At 34.4% G+C, this 21,947-nt stretch overlaps 1 protein-coding gene across 4 annotated transcripts in view; it reads right to left on the bottom strand.

Annotated features, from left to right (window-relative positions):
• Positions 1-21,947, bottom strand: part of LOC102696991 (protocadherin-9) — a 354,468-nt gene that overhangs the window by 129,387 nt on the left and 203,134 nt on the right. For 2 of the 4 annotated variants that reach the window (XM_015363629.2, XM_006638987.3), the window contains one exon: positions 12,433-12,634. In XM_015363629.2, the coding sequence (XP_015219115.1) occupies positions 12,433-12,634 (202 nt within the window). The remainder of the gene's footprint in view (positions 1-12,432; positions 12,635-21,947) is intronic. The other 2 variants (XM_015363630.2, XM_015363631.2) reach the window with 1 other exon arrangement.

Here is a 21,947-nt window from a genome sequence, read left to right as displayed (position 1 = left end):
TAATCAAAATACAGCATTGCTGGCTGCTAATTGAAATGGTTGCTAAGAGAACAAACAATGGTGAAATCAAATTGCTGGATACAATACCGCTAACAGTGGGAAACATGACCTATATAATACCATTGAATAGAATGAAAATGTGCTGACTGCTTTAAAGAAAGTAAAGCTTTTTTCACACTACAGAATGCAATCAATACTTTTTCATATATTTAAAGTTCATTCAGCTGTCTACTTTTCACGACTCATTGTGTATTTCATCTGTACAGATAAGAATAAAACTTACGTAGCACTCAGACAAACGCATGTAATCCTAAGTGTCTAAATACGTTTTCGAACCAAGTTTATAATTGAAGCTACATTATGTGAAATCCTATATTTTTTATCCTCATAGAGTTTCTGAATGATATCAATGATGCTTTTAATAAGTTTTATTTATTTTCTTCAATTGCGAGAGAATTCTCTGCTAAACAGCTCGGCTAAAAGCATCTCTTTGTAAAGTGCTTTTCTGTAGCCGACCAGTTTCATATTTTTGCTATTGACTTTCAAAACTACAGCTTCTGCCATCTGCTCCTTTTTACTACCCAAAACGGAAATGCTTGAGATAATGATGAGACAGAAGTGTTGCATGCCTTCTGTGTTAATGAGAAGTTGGCTGTATCATATAAATTAACATACAAACATTGTTCTTACTTATACACATATAGTAGATTACTTTTTATTGCCTTGGAAAATATGCCCTTTTGTGGATCTCTGCCAGTTCATAAATTAATTATTTTCCTACCATTCCCTGATACACTATGGCAATCAACAGAAGGCTGAGATACTAAATCTAAATCCTGTATGGGCTGTGACCCTCACCAGGAAAAACAGAATTAAACTGAATGCATGCATAGATATCCTATGTCTCAAAGAAGAAGAAAATGAATATATATCAATTTTTGAAAACAATATAATAATGTTATCCTCTTCATCATCATCATCATTACAAACATTTTATATTAGAAAACACAGAAAATCATTGAATAATTTCCCTTTTTGTTTCTTATTCATATTTTATATTGCATGAGTTTATAGTTAAATGTATAAGTGTCAAATACTACCTAATCCATAATAGTTTTAATCATAGTCAACAACAGTGTATCCAACAATATAAATTGCATTTTGATTTTAGATTTATAATTATCTTAAAAACAAAACGGTGTTACTTTTATGGGGTAGTTTTTGTTAAAGAGTGTTTTGTAAAATGTTTTATAGAACAATTGATCATTTTACTGATAAGTTAATATATTTTGTGATTCTGTGTATAAAAACTTGAGAATGAACTGTGAATAGATTAATTGGAAAATAAATAAATAAAATATTTAAAAGACATTTCATTGCCAGCAACTACTGCTGCATGATGTATTGTTGTGCATTTGATAAACTTTGATTAGATTTATTTTATTTAAATTAATTAAGGCAGCATATGTCTATTTATGACAATAGAAAACTTCATATATTTTCAAAAGAAATGTTGCATAGTGTTACATCCCAGTGTGTGGTCTGTGTGTGTTTTTTTATGTTCCACACTACTGACCTTTGATTGTTCCCCTTCCCCATTGGCCCACCATTACACCACTGTTCCATACGACATCATGATAAATTAGCTTCTCAGCCAATCAGAGTGCATCTTATTCAACATATAACATGGAGGTTTTCTGAAGGAAGAGGCCTTTCATTTGACTTCAGTCCTGTTTGGTTTTGCTCTGCTTCATTTCGCTTTGTTTCGCTTTTGCTTCAGCTTTGTCGGTTTGTTGTTTTGCCTTGTGTGTGTGTATTTTCATATAGCTTTGGCTTTGTTGTTTGTTGGTTTCTGTTCATTTCTTTGTACTTTTGTTTGTTTGTGTTTATCCTTGTTTTGCCATTACCTTGTCCTAACGTGTTATATGTTCAACCTTTGTGTTCTTTTGTACCCTGTTCCTGTTTATTGCTCTTGTTTTTCCTTATTTGTATTCCTAGTTCACTTGTGTTTTTGTGTGAACTGTTGTGTATAAGGTTAGTTTAGGTTGTTGGGTACATTCTACACACTTAGTTGATTTTGTATTAGTAACACTAGTTAAGTACGGGTGAGTGCCATTTGCCTTGTATGGTTTTGGGTAGTCAGTGGAGGTTAGCTAGGGTGTTTGTAGTCAGATTAGCTTTCCCTCACTTTCCTAGCCAGCTCCATTTTTGTTTATTTTATTTTCTTTGGCACCACTCTAGTTCCTTACCCTGTGTGTTATCGTGTCTTACCAGCCACTTATTCAACTTAAAATCATAACTTTTGCACCCACCTTTGTTATCACGCTTCCTAGTCCCTCACCAGAACCCACCTGCTTCCAAAAGAACTATCCTAAATGTTACACCCCTTTACCCCTAGACACTTGGGGTAGTAACAATAGTATTTTTTAACATTTTGAGACTGTGGATACCTGAATCTCCTAAATAAACATCTGTAGTCTATGCCTGTTGTTTTGTTCTTAAACTGATGTGAGAGCAAAAGTTGACAAATGGGTTTATTATCAAAACTTAAAAGTAGTATTGGGAATTTACAATCACTAAAATCAGATTTAGCATTGTTTAATATTACTTAAATCAATGAGAGAGATGAGGTGCACACAAAGGGCATTAAACTTTAAAACTTTTCATCTAGGCAACATTAAATGGTATGTACTGTAATCCATCTATCCCTGGACAGGATGCCACTCCATCACAGGGCACACACGGTCACAGACAGATATGCACACATTTACAAGGAAACTGGAGGACCTAGAGGAAACCCACAAAAACACAAGGAGAATATACAGACTAGGGAGACAGCACTCAGGTTCAGAAATGAACACAGGGCCTCAGCTGTAAGGCAGCAGTGCCACCATGCCACCAATATGCACTCATATGTTTTCTAAAAGAAAGAATATTCCACACATCTAATCCATCAGGGTTTTGACCATAGAAAATTAAATTTTATTACAGAATTACCTTTTAATCTCATACAATTAAATATTCATGCAGAGGTGTAATAACTCAAACACTGCAACCATCAAATAAACCTTCAAGAGGAAAATAAGCCTTCTTTTTAGTCATTAACATCTCTCTAATGATGTATTACTATACTTTGAACGTAAATTTTCTATGAACCAGACCTTTTGATATTCTTACTTATATGTGTATGTAAATTTGTACTCCATGTTAACATTTTTTCATCATTAACCAGCGTACTATCTAATAATCAAGTAATGGCAACGTCAATGAAAATTGTTGATTCAGAAGCAAACTCATCATTACTTTGATGTGAATGTATTTTTTTTAAATCCATTAGATGTCATTTTCTAATAACTATTGTTTACGATCTGCTGCTTCCATGTATTACTAAAACATTATCATCTACATCAGCTACAATGTATTGTGTGCAACAGGAGTATTAAGGATACCTGTATAGATTTTACAGCCACTGAGCATTCTGACCACAACTCTGTTCAATACCGAATAAGGAGAGCTGTGAAATAGTAGTACAGTTGGGTATATAAAGTAAGCCTTATCTCATTGTGGGAGGTAAGAATATTCAGAGACTTTTGTGAGCAATGTCTCATGAAATTGTAAACTAAGAGCAGAATGACAAATCCTGGAGATATGTGCATAATGCATCACAGGTTTAGCCATCATCATACATTTTTCACATATGGAACTATACACATATACTGTACTATGCTACAGTAAGTGCCTTGGTGTATACTCTCCATTTTCTATTGGAAATAAGATTTTGTCGTCTGGTTAAATAAAAAAAAAGAATCAGAAAAGGAAGAACTATGTAAATCATGAGTGCACATTAATTGAGTGTACATTCACTTTATTCATTATTAATAAAGTGGACAGGACATGGAATTGTTACAAATGTGGGGTTATGAAACTGGTGAAAATCAGGATTTGACTGGGCAGTTTAGTCAATAAGTGAAATAATTATTTCTCCCAACTTGTAAGTGATTTCTAGCAATATACCCGAGTGGCTGGTATAATTAGATGTACAGTACGTTAATTCTTTGTTCTCCAGCACAGCTTTGTTGAAAGGAGTAACAATCCACAAACACAAACTATTCTACACACAACATACAACACACAAGTTACTTTGTGTACAGTATTTACATACAAGGCGTTTCAGGGGCCTAACATTCCGGTCACCCAGAAAACCCCAGACTGCTACTAAGCATTAAACCCTTAATATACCTACAGAGGCCACACAAGAGGTCAGCTGCCTTCTAACTAAATACAACGCAACCTGCAGTTAAATCTCTCTGCACCTCATATGCCACAAAATAAATGGGAGCCTATATCCCTATCCAAACAAATGCACCTTAAGCAGGAAAAAATGTTTCTAACTGAGGTATCTTTAACCCAGGAAACCCAGGTTCCCTAAAAACACAGAAAAGCACGCTCTCTCTAAGAAGGTTCAAATACTTAGCTCCAGTCAGGTTTTGTTTGGATGATCATGAAGTAGCTGCTCTCAAGCCTGGCACAAGCTTCACGTTCCAACTCTTGACTCTTTTCTTCATTCCTTTTTCTTTTTTTTCCCTCTCCTGCTCTTCATGTTATTTTATATTGTGTGTTCATGTACTGCTCCTTGCCAACCATTAATCTACAATTTACCTAGGTATACTAGGGTAAAGTTTTACAAGTGTTTCTGCTCAAGGGACCTTCCAGAACTCAGCAAACATCCTGTCTAATTTGAAGTTTGAAGTGTTTACTCTTTCTAGTGTCACAAACTATCTAAAATCTAAGAGACACTTCTAAGTCACCTAAGCTGTAACAGAATAATATTTTGGATTGGCAGTGTGGCAATATGAAGATCTTTTGGAGTATAACATTCTCAATTGTAGTTTGATATACGATGGTTTATGTTTGCTTTTTAATGTTGGATATTCCCTTAATGATAATTTAAATGCAGTGACTTCAACAATTTGGTTCTGATCACATTATAGCCTTCACTACTTTTGTTGTGTTATGTTTAGCACTAGAAGTATGGGCAAGATTACTCTCAAGAAAAGCTGACAACTTCACAAGATCTTATGCTTACAAGCTGATACCCAAAAAAGTCCACACCTGTATATGTAATGTAGTATTATGAAAACATTTCTTTTTCTGAAGAAATGGCAGCACACAGTGGTGCAGCTACTGTACATATATTTGCTTACAAGATATGTTCTAACTTCTTGTTAGAACACAATACTTGAGCAACAGAATAATGATATATAAGGTAAATGGTAATGTTCAATAACATAATTCGATAAACAATCAATACCTGTACATGTCACATCTTTACCCAAATAATATTTACCCTACAAAATTAATATTATTGAGAAAAATAACTGTATATATAATGTTATATCTTTAAATACTAATATTTTGCTTTTACAGATACAGTACATTGCTTGGATTTTCACTAATGTGGGTGCTGATTTCATCATGGATGGCATGCAAAGTATTCAAAAGCAAGGTTCTGACATTTAAGCATAAAACAGATCCTCAGCATATATACTGTAATCCTTCCATCAAAGAAGTGAAATTGTTCATAAATAATTTTCATAGTGAAAGTCTTCTTCCTTATATACCATAAACTGAGAGGCTCCAAGTTACCATTAATTTAACATGCACAACATGTATAAAGCTCTACATCCTAAAACAACTAGTGTGTTTTTGATAGATCGATACTTAACAATAATGCTGATTCAGTTCAGTTTGATACATACAAGATCCAGAGTCCTGTTCAGTTTTATGAAACAGCAAGCTACTGAATCAGAAGTATGAACTGAGCTTTGCAAAATTGACAGTTATAATTCCACTGGTCACAATTGTTTTCTTTCTAAAACTTGCTGCTCATATAGTATTCGCTCTACTGACCCACTTATTCAATCTCTTTTCTAATACAGCTAAAATCCCAGCAGACTGTAAGTGTTCTTTTGTTCTCCCTCTTTTTAAAGAGTGTGCTAAGTCAACCCCTAACTCCTATGGACATATATTAATTTTGCCTTGCATTTCTAAGAACATGGAAAACTTTTTTAGACTGCAATTATATCATATATGACATGCAGTTGGGTTTTCATTTTTGGCATGGGTGTGTTACAGCTGCTTTAGAAGTTCTTAATGTTATTATAATCACTGTACACAAAAATGACATTTACACAGCTATCATTTTTAATAAAAATTAAAAAAAATTAATAATGTGGATATGCAGTTCTTATGAAAGTAGTGTATTATTGGTCTTATATGAAGTTGAGTAGTATTGCCCTTAATACGAAACCATATACAGTGTGTCAAATCTAACAGATTTGTTTCATAACCACATCCAGTTAATACCTTTTTTAAAAGATTATATCCCAGGTTCTTCTCTTTTATCTATTTATATAAACAATATTTCTAAAGCATTAGGCCACTATCACATTGACCTTTAAACCTATGACTCCATCTTATATGAATCACTTTAAGTTAAGTAATAATTTGCAGCTTAGTTTCAATAAAAGTCAGCTTTTTGTTGCAAACTACTTTAGTAGTATTGAGTATGTTGTTTTTTTTTATTTCTAGTAAGACAAATCCCATCTTTGGATGTTGCTTTAGCTCTTATAACCTATTCAATTTTAAACTAAAGGCTTGGTTATCTTTCTCACACAAAAAAAATGCTTTTCACGTTCTGCTTCTACAAAGAGTACACTAGTTCAGATGTCAATGCTCATTGTCTTGAACTGTGATGATGTTGTTCACAGAATGGCCTCTAAAGGTGGTCTTGGAAAACTTAATGTCTTACACAGTACCCTTTGGCTTATGCATAAGATTGATCACTTCCACCCTGAACTTGCATTGAACTTGTGTAATGTATTGCTTATTCTTAGATTGATTTGCTCTCTCTCTTTAATAAACAAACACTTAATTGTTTTAGGTTGATTTACAGATCTTACATTTGGAAAACACCTTACCGGAACAATGTATTGCAGTTTCTACAAATTAAAGATGTGCTACTTTTATCAAACTGAACATTTCTAGAGCACACTGTATACTATGAACATATATATATATACTTTTTCACCTTTCAGCATTAAATTAAGCCCTACTTGTTCCTTTTTAATTTGTTGCTGTCAATGACTGGAACAAGCACAATACCTGGAAACATTCCACCTTTGTATCTGAAGACATTTTCAGTTATATGATTATTTTTTTATGCCTGACATTTGCAGTTGTTAACACTGCCCCATCCTATTATTGTATGCCCTGTTATGGTATTTACATATTATCAATTGTTGTTCTTTTTCTCACTGCTCTGTTCTCTGTGCAACAATTGTTTGAACCTCATAGCTAGGTCACCATTGTAAATGAGACTTTTTTTTTTCAATGGACGTATCCAGCAAAATAAAGGACCATAACTAAGAAAGCAAATATGTGTGCTCAAATTGTTATCAAAATAACAACAAAAGAGAATCTTATAACAACAGAATCAGTTAAGTTTTAGAACTATGAAAGAGAAAAATATCTTTAAAAAATTGTATTTTTTATCTTAATTGGGTCAATTTTTCCTTATATGCAGAATGTATATGTAGAAACACATACAGTCTTTACAGTAACTACTCTTGTCACATTTTGAATGTTAGAAATAAAACTGATATTTTTTTACATTCAGTGAGCCTTTAAAATATTTTATACTGTTATGGGTATTTTTATCAGGTACTGTATGTGCTTTTTAATTAAATTTGTAGTAAGAAGATGGAAGACAAACGACAATGAAATGGACAGCCTATATTCACATAGGTTTATTTTCACATAGAGTTACTAGCCTAAAATCAAAGCCTTCAGAAAGGTCAGAATGAATTACATTTAAATGTGTTTTATTTATTGTAAAATATCAAATCTAAGCAACTTTCTAATGGAAACACCAATGCCACATGAAACTGTGATTTCCTTATGTAAAATCACTGTTAAGATAACAAAATAATATTTATTACTGTTATCCGTACCTATAATAATCTTCCTTGGTCCTGCATCTGAAAAACTCCAACGTAATTAGGTTTTCAAACAATTCACCACTTGAAAAGCACCATTGGTAAACTCCCTCTATGACACAAGAAAGCAATATTTTAAATATTCTCCCTAAGAGGTACTGTAGACAGGTGTTATGTCCATGTTGGGCTGGCACGGTTCAGATTTTTGACAATATATGTTGTGTTGTTGTGTGAATGGTGAGTCAGTCATGTGTGATGTGCAATTCTACACTGCAAACATTACTCTGGCCTGGGGGAGAGGGGGTCAGCCAGGGATTCATATTCACACCTTAGCAAGCCATGGCAACATCTGCTGAGCAGGTGCCTCATAAGGCAGGTGAGGGATGAAATCATCACAAATAAAATCACATGAGAGTATAATGATCTCAAATACAGCTCTAGCACATGGTATTGCAGAAGTAAATGTAGAATATTTAAACAAATAAAACAATAAGATAAATATTGCCCAGAAAAAAAAATCATATAATGAGTATCACAGACCTCCAATATTACATAAATCAGAACTTAATTAATACAAATACATATTTCTAACTTTTTAAACCAGTACGTATTGTTAAAAGTGAAATCTTGTATGAAAACAAATCTAACATAAATTTTGCCATACAACATTATTCAACATACAATATTATAAATTAGGCTCCAAAATGTCTCTGTAATGTCATACAATCTAAAAAAATACAGAAGATATCTTTGCTCTTTTAGAATATATATTAATTGGTTTATATACAGTATGTAACATTGTTGTGTTTCAATATACAGTATGTAGTTGATTTTTAATGGAAATTATTTACTTGCATGTTTTTTAATGTAAATGCAGTGCATTGTGTCGTTAAAATCGTATACCTTTCCCAAAAGCATATATTTTTTTCATTTTATTTTAATCTCAGGAGAAACAAAGTATAAGCTTTAGGTATTTTTCTCAATAAATCATTTACACTCTTACCTCTAGGTGATAACTGCTAACTTCTGAGATCTCTAATAATTTAATTTTTTAATCATAAATACAGTATCACCTATAAAATGTATGGTTTAAACACTACATTAAATGAATAGTTTACATTATTATGGGAAATTGATCTCTGAATGTGACAAAAATGTCAATTGGCATCTCCAGTATGCTTTGCTATTTACAACAGTGTTACAAACCACCTGTTAAGCCAAAATCCAGCATCAGGATCTAGCAATAGACTTTCAAACTTTTGTGGTTTGATGATATTTTCCAGACCAAGATATGTTTTAGTTTTGTTATTGTAAATCTTGTCTGTTTTCACTGCATTCTATTCACTATTTAGTATTTACAATTTGCATTTGGCATTGTGAACTTTGGTTTTACTGCTATGGTGATGACACTTTATTTGCAGATTTTCTACTGACATTATACATTACTCCTGTGGGTTCTCCACTTTAAAGGTGTCTATCATTTTAAGATACTGAATTAAATGCATTTTTCTCATGGCAAACTATAAGATGATAGAAGTTTGCAAAGTTGATTAAGTTATAAAACTTGGTGTTATTTTAAACCCCTTGTTGTTTTAAATAACTGTTACACACTGCACAGGATTTATTTTCCTCCACCAATATAACATTGCTCAACTAAGACCCTTGCTTTTTTTGTCAGATGCTGAAATATTGACACATGCCACAAATATTGACACATTCCATAAAGACCAGACTACTGTAATTCTCTTCTTACTACTGTATTTTCTAAGACACTAACTAGTTCAGTTTGTCTAAAGTTTTATGGCTCATATGATAACTAAAAGTACTCTACATCACCATAGAATTCATACCCTTTGTAAATCACAATTTGAAATTTAGAGTGGACTTTAACATTTCTCAGTTTATATTAAAGGCATTGAATGGTTTCAAGGTTATTTTAGGACTTATTTTATGATTATAGTCCAATTCTTACTCTGAGATTTGCTGATTCAGGCCTTCTTACTTGACCTACAGTAAGATCAGTTCTTAGGTTCACATAAAGTGTGTGCAGCCCCACATCTGTGAATTCACTGATCAATCTATCAAGGACTCTGTGACTATGGATATTTTTAAATCTCATTTAAAGACCTATCTTTTCACTTACGTTTGTAATGTATTTTTCAGTTATGTTCTTGGTTTTACCGGGTCCAAAGCTGGGTTTCAAGTTGTTTTGCATTTTTCTTTATTTTTATATCTGTCATATGGATTGTTAGCATCTTATTGCACACTGAACAGCACTCAACCACATACTGTAGCTTTGAATCTAAAATAAAAAAACATAATGACAAATGATCCAACCAAGAAGCAATGTGTAAATACTAAAAAGTAAAGGTCCCCGCATAGAACCCTATGAAGCATCCTGATTAAGTGGGACAACATGAGACTTAAAATAGTTACAAGCCACAAAGGAAAGTATTGGTGATAATTCTATGTGATTCAGTAGCACGCTATGGCACACATACAGTAAATATAGCATACTGTGCATGGTTGAAATTATATGAATCACACAGCTCTTCTTCCTCTGTCTGTCCCTATTGTCCTTTAAACTGTCAAATCCTTGTTGAATTTTGAAATGAAAAAATCTCTACTCCTAAAATTCAGTTCCAAAAACAAAAAGAACACATTACAAAGATTGTAAATGTCAGTTTTACTGAGATATCAACGTACATTTAATGTAAGGAGATACTGAAAACTAACAAACTATTGTTTTTATTATATTCACTGTATAAATGGTACTGCATACCTTATGTGAACACCAAACAGGGTGCCAGACCAAAAATACATTTTTCATGTTCTCACTCTACTCCCTATTGATTGGACAAGAGATTGATTTAATCACTAAAGAATAAAACGATTGTTATTATAGCTGCACCAATGGTAAATGTAAGCAATGGGAGTATTAGTTGAAGCATACCATATACTGTACAGGATAAGTACTTCTATCTCTTCAAAAACTAGTAGCACGTATTTGATCATTTGTCTTATGCTAATATATTGGCCAGATTTCTGCAAATGTTTCTTGTCAGTGAATAGACACACTAGGTCATTGGCAAGATGGAATCACTTGAGCAACTATAAACATCTTCCTGCTGTTCTCCTGTTATTGAATTTCATTTATTCTGCCAACTCAAACAAAACTAATCCTTTCATATAAACAATAATTTCTTAAATCAATGCATTTCCTCTTGAGTCAACCTGAATGCAAGTATCCAAATGATTTTTAACAACAAGGGTTAAGGGTACAAAATTTTAATTAGTGATAAATCATGATTAATCATGATAAAAGACAACATGAAAATAAGAAAGACAACAAATCAGAAATAAGATCTGTCTAACTTCTTGTATTTCATTAAAAAAAGTCAATACCAGGTTTTCTGTTGTACTACTAGCCTAATTGATACACATAATGAGAACAAACCCACTTCATTAAGCTTTGTTTCAGTTTTGATTTTGTGTGTTTTTAATTGTTAGTTTGTTAGTTTTTAATTATAGTATATTTTTCAAAAAAGGCTCTGTTGTTTGCAGTTGTATTACAAAATTAGGATGCAAACATAAGGCCCATTGCCTTGTAACATAATACAGAAATTAGGATGTACAGTAGTTTGATTGTTTAACCTCTGCAATTCAATTAATTTGTTTCAGCTTGAAAGGAGGGAATTTTAAAAATAATATTTGATTTAAAAATTCAAAAGATTCAAAAAAAGATTGAAACATCCTGCATGACTAGTATAGAAAAGCCAAAAACACAGGTTTAACAAAAATTGATGTGAAAAAGATTAACAATTACTTGTTGAGATGTTTAAATAACAATACAGGATTTCACTCATCAATAACATGAACTAAATTTATTGTACTGGACTGTATTAAAAGTTAAATATTATGATGATTGGATATACAACTGGGTTGTCTAATCCTTGTCTCAGACAGGCAGTGTATCAGAAGGTATTCAAGGTCTCTTTAAAGCAGCAACAGCTGAAGAGCTGGGAGAAGCTAATAAATTAGTCAAATTACGCCAGTTACTACCTTATTTTGTTTGGCAAGAGTTGAGTTGGAATTAAACCTGCAAAAACTGGCCCTCCAGGACAAGATTGGACAGCCCTGATGTGCAATCTATCTACTTTACATGTACAGTAAGTCACTTGGCATTTTTGCTTTTTACATGTTTGAAACAGCAATCCTTTTAATGTATTTATGTATGAGCAACCTTTAGTAAATCTAGCCTACTGCTTTTGCAGATCTTTCATTAGGGTATTAAGATGGAAACAGAAATGTTGAAAGAGAATATTACTTAGAAAGGCAAAATAAAAAAAAAAGTTTTTGCCCTTCAATCACATGCCTAAAATGCAAACAAATATACAGTAACTAGATAAAAGTAAAAGTAACGATAAAGACTTACCAGAGTTGGGGTCAGAGTTTCCATCAGCTTCAGTCCTCTTGTCAGGTGAGGCTGGCTCATAGAATTCGTCCTGCGGCTGAACCAGAGGGAGAGGGTGTGAGATGAGCGTTCCACTGCCCACAGGCTCATGGTCTCCTAGACCACTGTCACTGCAGCTTTCCTGGGAGCCATCAGGGAGGTGAAATGTTACACGCCGCTGTGACTAGAACGAAGAGCACAAAACAAATCTGTTAATGCTCTTCTTTTGTTATGTTTATTTTCTGGAGTATTCTATTTAATTGATAATATAATCAAAATGATTAAGTTTTATTTATTAATAACTCTAAACAAATTAAGTCAGACCTAAGTGGCTCAGATGAACCTCATTAATGTAATATTAAATACTTATATATATTTGAATTTGGATATCCAAAGTACTGTATTTCATGCAAGTTTCCAAAAAAATGCATTCTAGAATTCTAATAACAAAAGTTTAAACAGTTCTAAATCTAAACATACATATAATTTAAAAGGCTATCCACATTTGCTATTTCTGAAAGGAACAAATGTGTCACAGGATGAGACTTTGTGAGTAGACACAAAAACTGGTATGTAGTTCTTTAGAAAAATGAGCTCAAACAACAAAACAAGTGACAAGAACAGAATAATGATCTGATTTGTACACTTTATGGACTGTAATAAACTTCTCTAATATTTTTTCAGCTGGTAAAGTATCTACAATTACATGTTTTGAAATTATGTGCATGATATCTACAGTAAATCACTAAAAAGGGCATTTTGTTAAAATAATCAAATAAGTTATTTGGAAATACTGGTAAATACATAAGTTATTTAATATTCTAATGAGAGATGAATGTGAGCCCTTTAAGTCTAAACAAATGTTTCATATTATTAGCTCTTACAGTTGTAATAGAATAAATTCAAAATAGTCAAATATTGGGCTATAAAGCCAGAATATTTCTATTTGTATATCCTGGTAGGAAAGAATGGGTTTCCAACCCTGGTCCTAGACAGACCCAATCCAGATTTTATAGGTCACCCTTTAATCATTTGTTGTTGTTTTTTTTGTCTTTAAAGACTAGGAACTCTTGTAAGCTATTGATCAGTTTAACAAGTACTTTGCTCAATTAAGGGAAGTCTAGTCATTGCGGGATAAAATGTCTTCATGTCTTTGTCCTAAATGTTATCATATATATTTTCCAAGATCTTTAGAAATTGTTGATTTAATGACAACCTCTAAAACTTGCTAGATAGGCACTCCCAAGCTAACTTGGCTAGACACCACACACTTTTAAAAAGGGAACCATTGTGCTTTAGAACCAGTAAACACAAGGACATTTTTAGGGCAGGGATATTTGAATGTAGTATTTTAAACCTGCAAAACACATGGTCCTGGTTGACTGAAAACTTTTCTTTACCAGACTTCTTGCTGACTAAGAACATTTCTAGGCAAGAGTCTAGAGGATTGGGCTCCAACCTTTCTTTGCAGAGCCCACTGCACAGTCATAGGGATTCTAAAGCTTTGCTTCTCACATTCCCAACAAAACAATTCACAATCGCATTAGTGGACTCATATTTCATTCAAGATCTTATCTAATTTAACCATGTGCACATATATGAAGCATAGAAAATATACTGTATAAATATGTATTTTTATAATGTTTATTAAAGATGTTGTTTTATACCGTATCTTAATAGACTTTTTACTGATCATCAGCATTTTCCCATTCAATTCTCTCTAATTTCAGTGCAAAAAACAGAAATAAAATGTTTCAATACTATTTTGATGTAACATTTATACCGGACATCTTTATTTTATTTGTGATTAAAATGAGCATAGCATCAACCAAAAAAAAAATACTTTTAATAACAGAAATTTCAGTTATCATTAGGAAAATGTTTTTGTAGTAGACGTATAGATATTGTATTGAACATGCATATCTTATTATATCACATATTGAATATGCATAGCTTAGGTCAACTCATTACATTGATCAACTTGAAAGTCTTAGTTTTGTAGTGTGAGTGGCCACTGCTGAAAAAATCAATGACACATGTTTAAAATGAGAACTTTAGGGAAGCTACTACAGAATATGAAAACCAAAAGTAAAATTTAACAAAGTCACTGAGATTAACACCCTTAGTCTTTTAAAAAGTGCAGTCAGATTTTTAATAACCAAGTAGTCAGGACTTTGAGTTTATGATCTCACGCAAAGGATGGCAATAACTACAGAACAGTATCCCTTGTCATATTAGGGGCACTGGTCTGGAAATTCTGGCCCAGACTGAAAAGCACCATCATTTACAGCACTAACCTGTTTCCCTTGGAGTTTTCATATCCCATTACTGACACCTAGAACATGCTACATTTTTTAATCTTTATGATTATTGATGCTGTCTGCAGAGAACTAATTCTCAATAGTGAAGTGAGGTTGTTAAGTTGAGGGAAGGTCATGTAAAGTTTTAGATCTCAAGCCAGCAATTGTCACTTTTCTTAAATCAAGGAACAAAGTGTACAGTGAGCTGTCAGATAACACCTACAGATGCAGCCATTCAAAATGCGCGGGCGATACCGCATTATTTTGCGGTACGCTGTACGCAGTCTACCGCAAGCTACCGGTAAATACCGCTAGTTACCATAAATTCTCCTATAATACAACAAGCAAAATAATAGTATCCGGAATTTCCGCAAGGTGGAGCTAATAACGCTCAACCTCTCATGTTTGAGCTGTGGCCATCAGTCTTTAACGAAGATATTACTAATAGTATTAATAATGAATGACCTTGGACAAGCTGTAAGTGTAAACTCAAAGTATTGCCCTGGTCAACATTCCTTTTTTCATTGACTGTCTTTGTAAAAGTAACACCACAGCATTTCGCAATCACGCATTTGTTTCCAATCATGCAAAGTACAGTAATTTTTGAGAATCGATTCACCATGCCTTTCACATGCTCATAAAAGAGATTGATTTAGGAACATAAACATATTACCGTATGAAAACTCTACTGTATACAGTATGTATATGTGTATTTAATGTCTTAACTGTGCCCGTTTAAGTATTGAATATTCATATCTAATTTTACCACTGAAGGGAAATCTTAGTAGCTGAGCATAAAAAGAATAGGAGCATACTGCAACGCGTGTGAAGGCCATAAACGATATTAATTTTGGAACATAAACATACAGTATATGGCTGGTCTTGGTACTTTAAAGAAAACATACACGAAACATGGTTTCATTATGACCAGAATCGGTCTAGAGATATTTTTAACTTGATTTACAGTATTTGAGAGGTATGTCTTAACACCGATACTACAGTGCTTAAGTACTGCTCACGTATATGTTTCTAGGTTTATATTATGCATTTCATACGGTCAAATTACTTTTGAGCAACTAATAAGAAGCGCGAAACGGTATGCGTTTTAGTTTCGTTTTGTGCTGGGACCCGTGGATTGATTAGAGATATCAAGTACATACAAGTAATTTTTTAAATGTTGTAGTTCGTCTTGAAAAAATGTTACGAGTACATCATCTATCAACAATTACACAGGTTCTGTTTCCATATTGCGGATTTTGGTTACGTAATATTATTTTCTAGATTTTACATTGTGAATATATGATTTGGGCAAACAGAGCCGCAAAGAAGTACATTATGGGTTGTTGTTTTTTTTTGCAGTTTTATCTAGAACAAGCGATGCTTAAACCTTTGTCTGATTCTTGTGAAACTATCCACACGACAGTTACAGTACCTAGGAGTTGACTTCAGTGATGTCACTGATGGGATGTTTCTAAAAATCCATCCTCTGTAAAACGTCTTCTCTAGTTGTCCTGCATATGTATTCGCTAATGAAGCTGTGTGTTCTGAGCCTGGATCTCTACATTTCTGTATGAACCAGCTTAGAGGGCTAAAGACAGCTTGTGTTTAAATTGAGTGCAAGGCAATTTATGCTTCTAAAGTCATGGTCAGCATTTATTATTGTACTGTGCTGTAAACTTGTTCTGTGCCTAGTCACATTATTTTATAGCGTTTTTATAGCGTTATCAAATCCGGTGGCGCTGTGTGTTAGTTTCCTGACTCCCATGTCACATGGTCTGTGATTGAAACCTGTGAAACCGGTTTAATTCGTCACAGCCAGCACTCCAGCAGTGTACTCGTAAAGTAGAAGCAAGCGAGATTTCCAGCGAAAGACACCTCCCCCTTCTTCAGGTGTGAGGGTCTTCTGCTCAGAATGAAACGCTAAAATGTAATGTAGGCTCTGAAAGGGTTCAGTTATGATTTGGGCTTGATTAAGGTCGCTGCCTTTCATCTAAAACCCTACTTGAATCCTTCTAAACTGAAAATCAGTGTTAGTGAGTTCTAAATAAAGAGGTATCCAGGTAACAGTGAAACGGGCGGACAGTCTGGGGAGATCGCCCGTTTTCCATGTAAATAGTTCCCTGGTTCCGCACCCCTTGGTGTTTCTCTCGCTCTCTCTCGGGTCACCTGATCATTAGCTCGAAAGATTTCAGTGCTTTGGGTATATTCTAATGGTAGTGGGGGCAGGGTGTGTGGGAACAGGTTTGGTTGAAATTGCATTGGAGATCTATGTTCCCAACACCTGAAACATTTTCTCTGAAAGCATTTTCTTTGCAGCTTAACCGATCTTGTTACAGCATGTTACAGTTTACTATTATTAACCATATTAATTTTAAGTGCTTAATGTAAAATCTTGTAAAAATATATTTTCATTGTTCAAATATACATTAAGTCTGACTATCATATAATGAGTTAAATACAAAACTAAAGAAAAAATAGGGTTAAATATAATTCAAAATATTTTGCTAACAATGTTAACTGTTTATGAATAATAAAATGTATTAACTAAGGAATAGGATGGCACAGTTGTTAGTATGTTTTTTGTTTTGTTAATTTTTCATAAATACAACAGTAGTACCTGATGTCTCAGTGGCTCTCAAAATTAAATTATGCATGGAAACCTGTGAACTAGAAAGATAACTAAGATATCCATCCATTTATAATGGTGGCGAAGTGGTTAGCATTGCTATCTTGCAGCACTGGGGTCCTAGGTTCAATTCCTGCCATCCTGTGTGTGTGGGGTTTACATGTTCCCTCTGGGTTACATGGTTTTTCTCCATATGTGTGATATGACTCCCTCTCGCACTCCAAAACATACTGGTCAGTTAATTGGTTTATGGGAAAACTGGCCCTGGTGTGTGTGTGTTTGTGTCTGTCTGTCCTGTGATGGACTGGCGCTATGTCCAGGGTGTATTCTGCCTTGTGTCCGTCGCTTACTGGGATAGGCTCCAAATCCTCTGTACTGGATAAAGAGATTAGAAATGGATGGAAGTAAAGGCACTGTGTGGATGGAACTATACACAGTGTTAGAAAAACAGTAGTCTTTGCATAATAACATATAGAAACTCAAAATAATTAACAATTTCCAGGAATTAGACTTGTGAAAAGAAATCATCATGTTTACCTTAATTCTATTCCTTCATGTATACATTGTTGGGATGGCTAGCAAATACCATTATGTGTTTGATTCATGAACTGGTGGAACTGATATGGAGATAATTGCTTTCCAAAATTATATTGAGTGGAAAGTTAAGTCAAGGGATAATGATTTTTGGCAACTGATAAACAGAAGAGTACACCTATTATTCTGTGCTTTACAGTTAAAGGTTTACTTTGCTTCTGCACACTTCTGTAAGATAGTGCTCTTTCAAATGAAGATAATCAAATATTTGCAGGTATTTGCAACATCTCAGAGGCCGTCTGAAGAATTTATTATTTCAAACTACAACTCACACTTACAGATACTTGTAGATACTGCTTCCAGTTGTCATACTGAGACTTGATTAGCATATACAGTACATACTTAAGTATATACTTAATTTTAGATTAATTTTAGGTATTACATACGTTTAAAATAGCAACTCGTATTGCTACGTATTCTGCATTTTTATGGGAACAGATCTTGGGTTGCACTTAAATAAAAAAATGATCTTGTACTTAAAATGTCAGAAGACTGATTCCTGCTGTACAGGTATCCACTTTACAAATTGAAAACAATTTTCCCTGTTGTTCTACCTACAGTACCTGTACATGAGGGCTTTTTATGATCTCACCACTATTCTGTTCCTTCTTGTATAATGCAGTGTATTATAACAGTGTATTGTATTCCCTGTTGCTGGACCTAATTTGAAGCCCTAGTTTTTCCTAAATCTGTCTCTTCCCCTTTGTTCTTGGCTATCTTTAGTGTCTTGTCCCTGTCTACATTCCACCCCACCCTGCTCCTTCTAGTCTGCTAGAGAATTGGGGAATACTTCCTCTCTGTCATGCCACATCCAAAGTCTGTTCACATTTGACCCTCAATAGTGGAATGAACTATCCACAGAAATCAGAAATTTGCAGTCTCTGACCACCTTCCAGCACTTGCTGTTCAAGACTCAGCACCTGTGATCTCTTAGCTCTCAACTGCATCCTTCAATAACTCCTACCCTATTGCACTAATCTTTTTAAATCTCAATATGCCAGTATAACCTGCTAATTACACTTATTCAATGTGAACAAGGTATACATATCTACAGGCTGTGTATTTTACTTCTCTGTAACCACAGAGCAGCATATTCTAGCTGTATATTACAGTATTTTAATCCATACTGTTTATTTTAGCCACTTTTTACATTTTATAATAACCTCATTGTCATTTAACTGCCCCACCACGTTACCTCCCTCATCGCCAGTCATTGGAACTTTCCCTTTCTTGCAAAAATTCTAGAGCGTGTTGTCACATTTCAATTACATAACCACCTCATTGTAAATAACCTTTTCGAACCCCTCCAATCTGGTTTCCATCAACTTCACAGCACAGAAACTGCCCTGGTCAAAGTTACGAATGATCTTCTAATAGATTCTGATTCTGGTTCTCTCTCTATCCTCATTCTTCTTGATCTCAGTGCTGCTTTCAACACTGTTAACCATGACATCTTACTTTCTCATCTTGAGAATGTGTTTGGAGTTTCTGACACTGCTCTGAAATGGCTCAAGTCTAACCTCACTAATCACTGTCACATTGTCTCTCAACGGATTTAGGTCTGGAATTGGTCTTATTAAGTCTGGTGTTCCTCAGGGCTCGATACTGGGTCCCCTACTTTTCAGCATTTACATGTTTCCACTTGGTCAGCTTTTAAGATTGCACAGCCTCAACTATCATTTCTATGCTGATGATACACAAATATACATCCATACCACACCTGACACTGATGTGGCTGTCTCTATCTAATTGCATCTCTAACATAAAATCTTTGATGACTCAAAATGTCCTTAATCTTAACTGTCATAAGACTGAAGTCATCCTTATTGGCATCTCCCATTAAGTTTGTAAAGCCAATCCTCTAACCTTGTCTGTGGATGGTACTGTACTTGAGCTTCAGTCTAAATATGAGGTGATATTTGATTCAGGATTAACATTTGACCCACACATGCAGCATATTGTTAAAACTTATTTTTTCACCTCAGAAATATTGCTAGACTATGCCCTATGTTATCACTAACTGTGGCTGAAAAGCTGATCAACACATTTGTCTTCTTCCGAATTAACTACTGTAATGCTCTACTCGCTGGGGTATCTAAATCCACATTGAACAATCCAACAATCCAACAATGTCCAAAATTCGGCAGCCAGAATCCTGACCAGGTCGAGTGCAAGTGATCACATTACTCCCATCCTGGAGTCCTTGCAGTGGCTTCCTGTCAAGTTTTGTGTCGACTTCAAAATCCGCTTGCACACCTATAAGGCTCTGCATGGCTTGGCACCTCAGTACATGTCTCTGTCTAAGCTTTTATCGCCCTACTCCCCATCTTGCAGCCTTCGCTCCCTTAATTCTGGTCTCCTAACTGTCCCACAAGCCCGTCTACACTCTTTGGGTGACAAGGCCTTCTCCTGTTATGCCCCTAAGCTCTGGAACTCTCTCCCCAAGGATATCAGAGAGTCACCTTCTCTAAACTCCTTCAAATCCAGACTCAAAGCCTTCTTCTTTAGAAGAGTTTACTTAACTGGTTACATTTTTTATCCCTCTGCTCCTACTGTATTTTGTTCCACCATCTACTGTCTCCTCTGCATACTCTCATTGTGTTTATCTTGTTTATTTTTTATTGTTCTTATTGCTGTTGTCATTCTGTAAAGCACTTTGAGAAGCCACCTTTAAAGATGCTATATATAATAAAGTGTATTATTATTTATTATTTAAATAAATCTTTTTTTTTACTTTGCTGAATCCATAGCATTGTTCATCACACTTAAATTTAATGTAATTTTTTTAGATTTTAGGACATTCTAGATACTATGCATCTGATAATAGCATATACATAAATTAAAAATAAATAACATTTAAAATGTTCACATTCAATGTGTGTGTCTTGTGTAAAATGTAACCATGATATAAATGAAAATTTCATTGACATGATTCTTAAATAACTACTTATTTGACTAATATTTAATACCAATGTGGCAAGGTGGCACAGTGGTTAGCATCTCTGCTTTGCAGTGCTGCAGCCCTGGGGTCAATTCTGTAGTGTTAACTGTGTGGAATTTGCATGATTTCACCATGTTCATGATGGCTTTTGAAAAGTGCCCAGGCTTCCTTCCACAGTCCAAAGACATACTGGTAGAATAAATGGTTTCTGGGAAAACTTGCCCTGGTCCATGCATATGTGTATTTGCATCTGCCCTGTGATGAACTGGCAACCCATCCAGCCTTGTGCTCATTGCATACCAGGATAGGCTCTGGCTCCCCTGCAACCCTGAATTGGATAAAGCATTTAGAAAATGGATGGATATATAATACCTTGAAGAAATAATACTAAAAAAAACTTATTTGATTACTTTAAAATATACAACAAACCAGCAAGTAATATTTAGAAGGAATTACTAGTAATTTCTCTGGAGTTGTCACGTAAGTGGTTTTATTTAGTGTGTAAGCATACTTTTTCCTGTCTTAATGTCCTGAAGCTTTTAAACCAACCCATTTAATCATTAGTTACATGCAATAGATGTCTGCATTACTAAGAAGTATTATAGTATTTTACATAGCATTTTTACCACTTATTTACCACAGAGAATCATCTTAAAGTGCACTCTAGTGCTTTATACTTTATACTTTATACTAGTAAGCCAGCAGCCACGTCACCCTGCAACTCACAACTGGCAACCCACTGACCCACTAAGCAGGTCTGAGCCTGGTCAGTACCTGGATGGGAGACCTCCATGGAAAAACTAAGGTTGCAGCTGGAAGAGGTATTAGTGGGGCCAGCAGGGGACGCTCACCCTGTGGTCCATGTGGGTCCTAATGCCCTAGTATAGTGATGGGGACGCTATACTGTAAACAGGCACCGTCCTTCAGATGAGACGTAAAACCGAGGTCCTGACTCTCTGTGGTCATTAAAAATCCCAGGGTGTTTCTTGAAAAGAGTAGGGGTGTAACCTTGGTGTCCTGGCCAAATTTCCCATTG

The sequence above is a fragment of the Lepisosteus oculatus genome, chromosome 15 (genome assembly GCF_040954835.1).
Source record: "Lepisosteus oculatus isolate fLepOcu1 chromosome 15, fLepOcu1.hap2, whole genome shotgun sequence".
Classification (NCBI taxonomy): Eukaryota; Metazoa; Chordata; class Actinopteri; order Semionotiformes; family Lepisosteidae; genus Lepisosteus; species Lepisosteus oculatus.
Note: the sequence above shows the minus strand (reverse complement) of the source record. Positions and strands in the feature narration are given on the sequence as shown.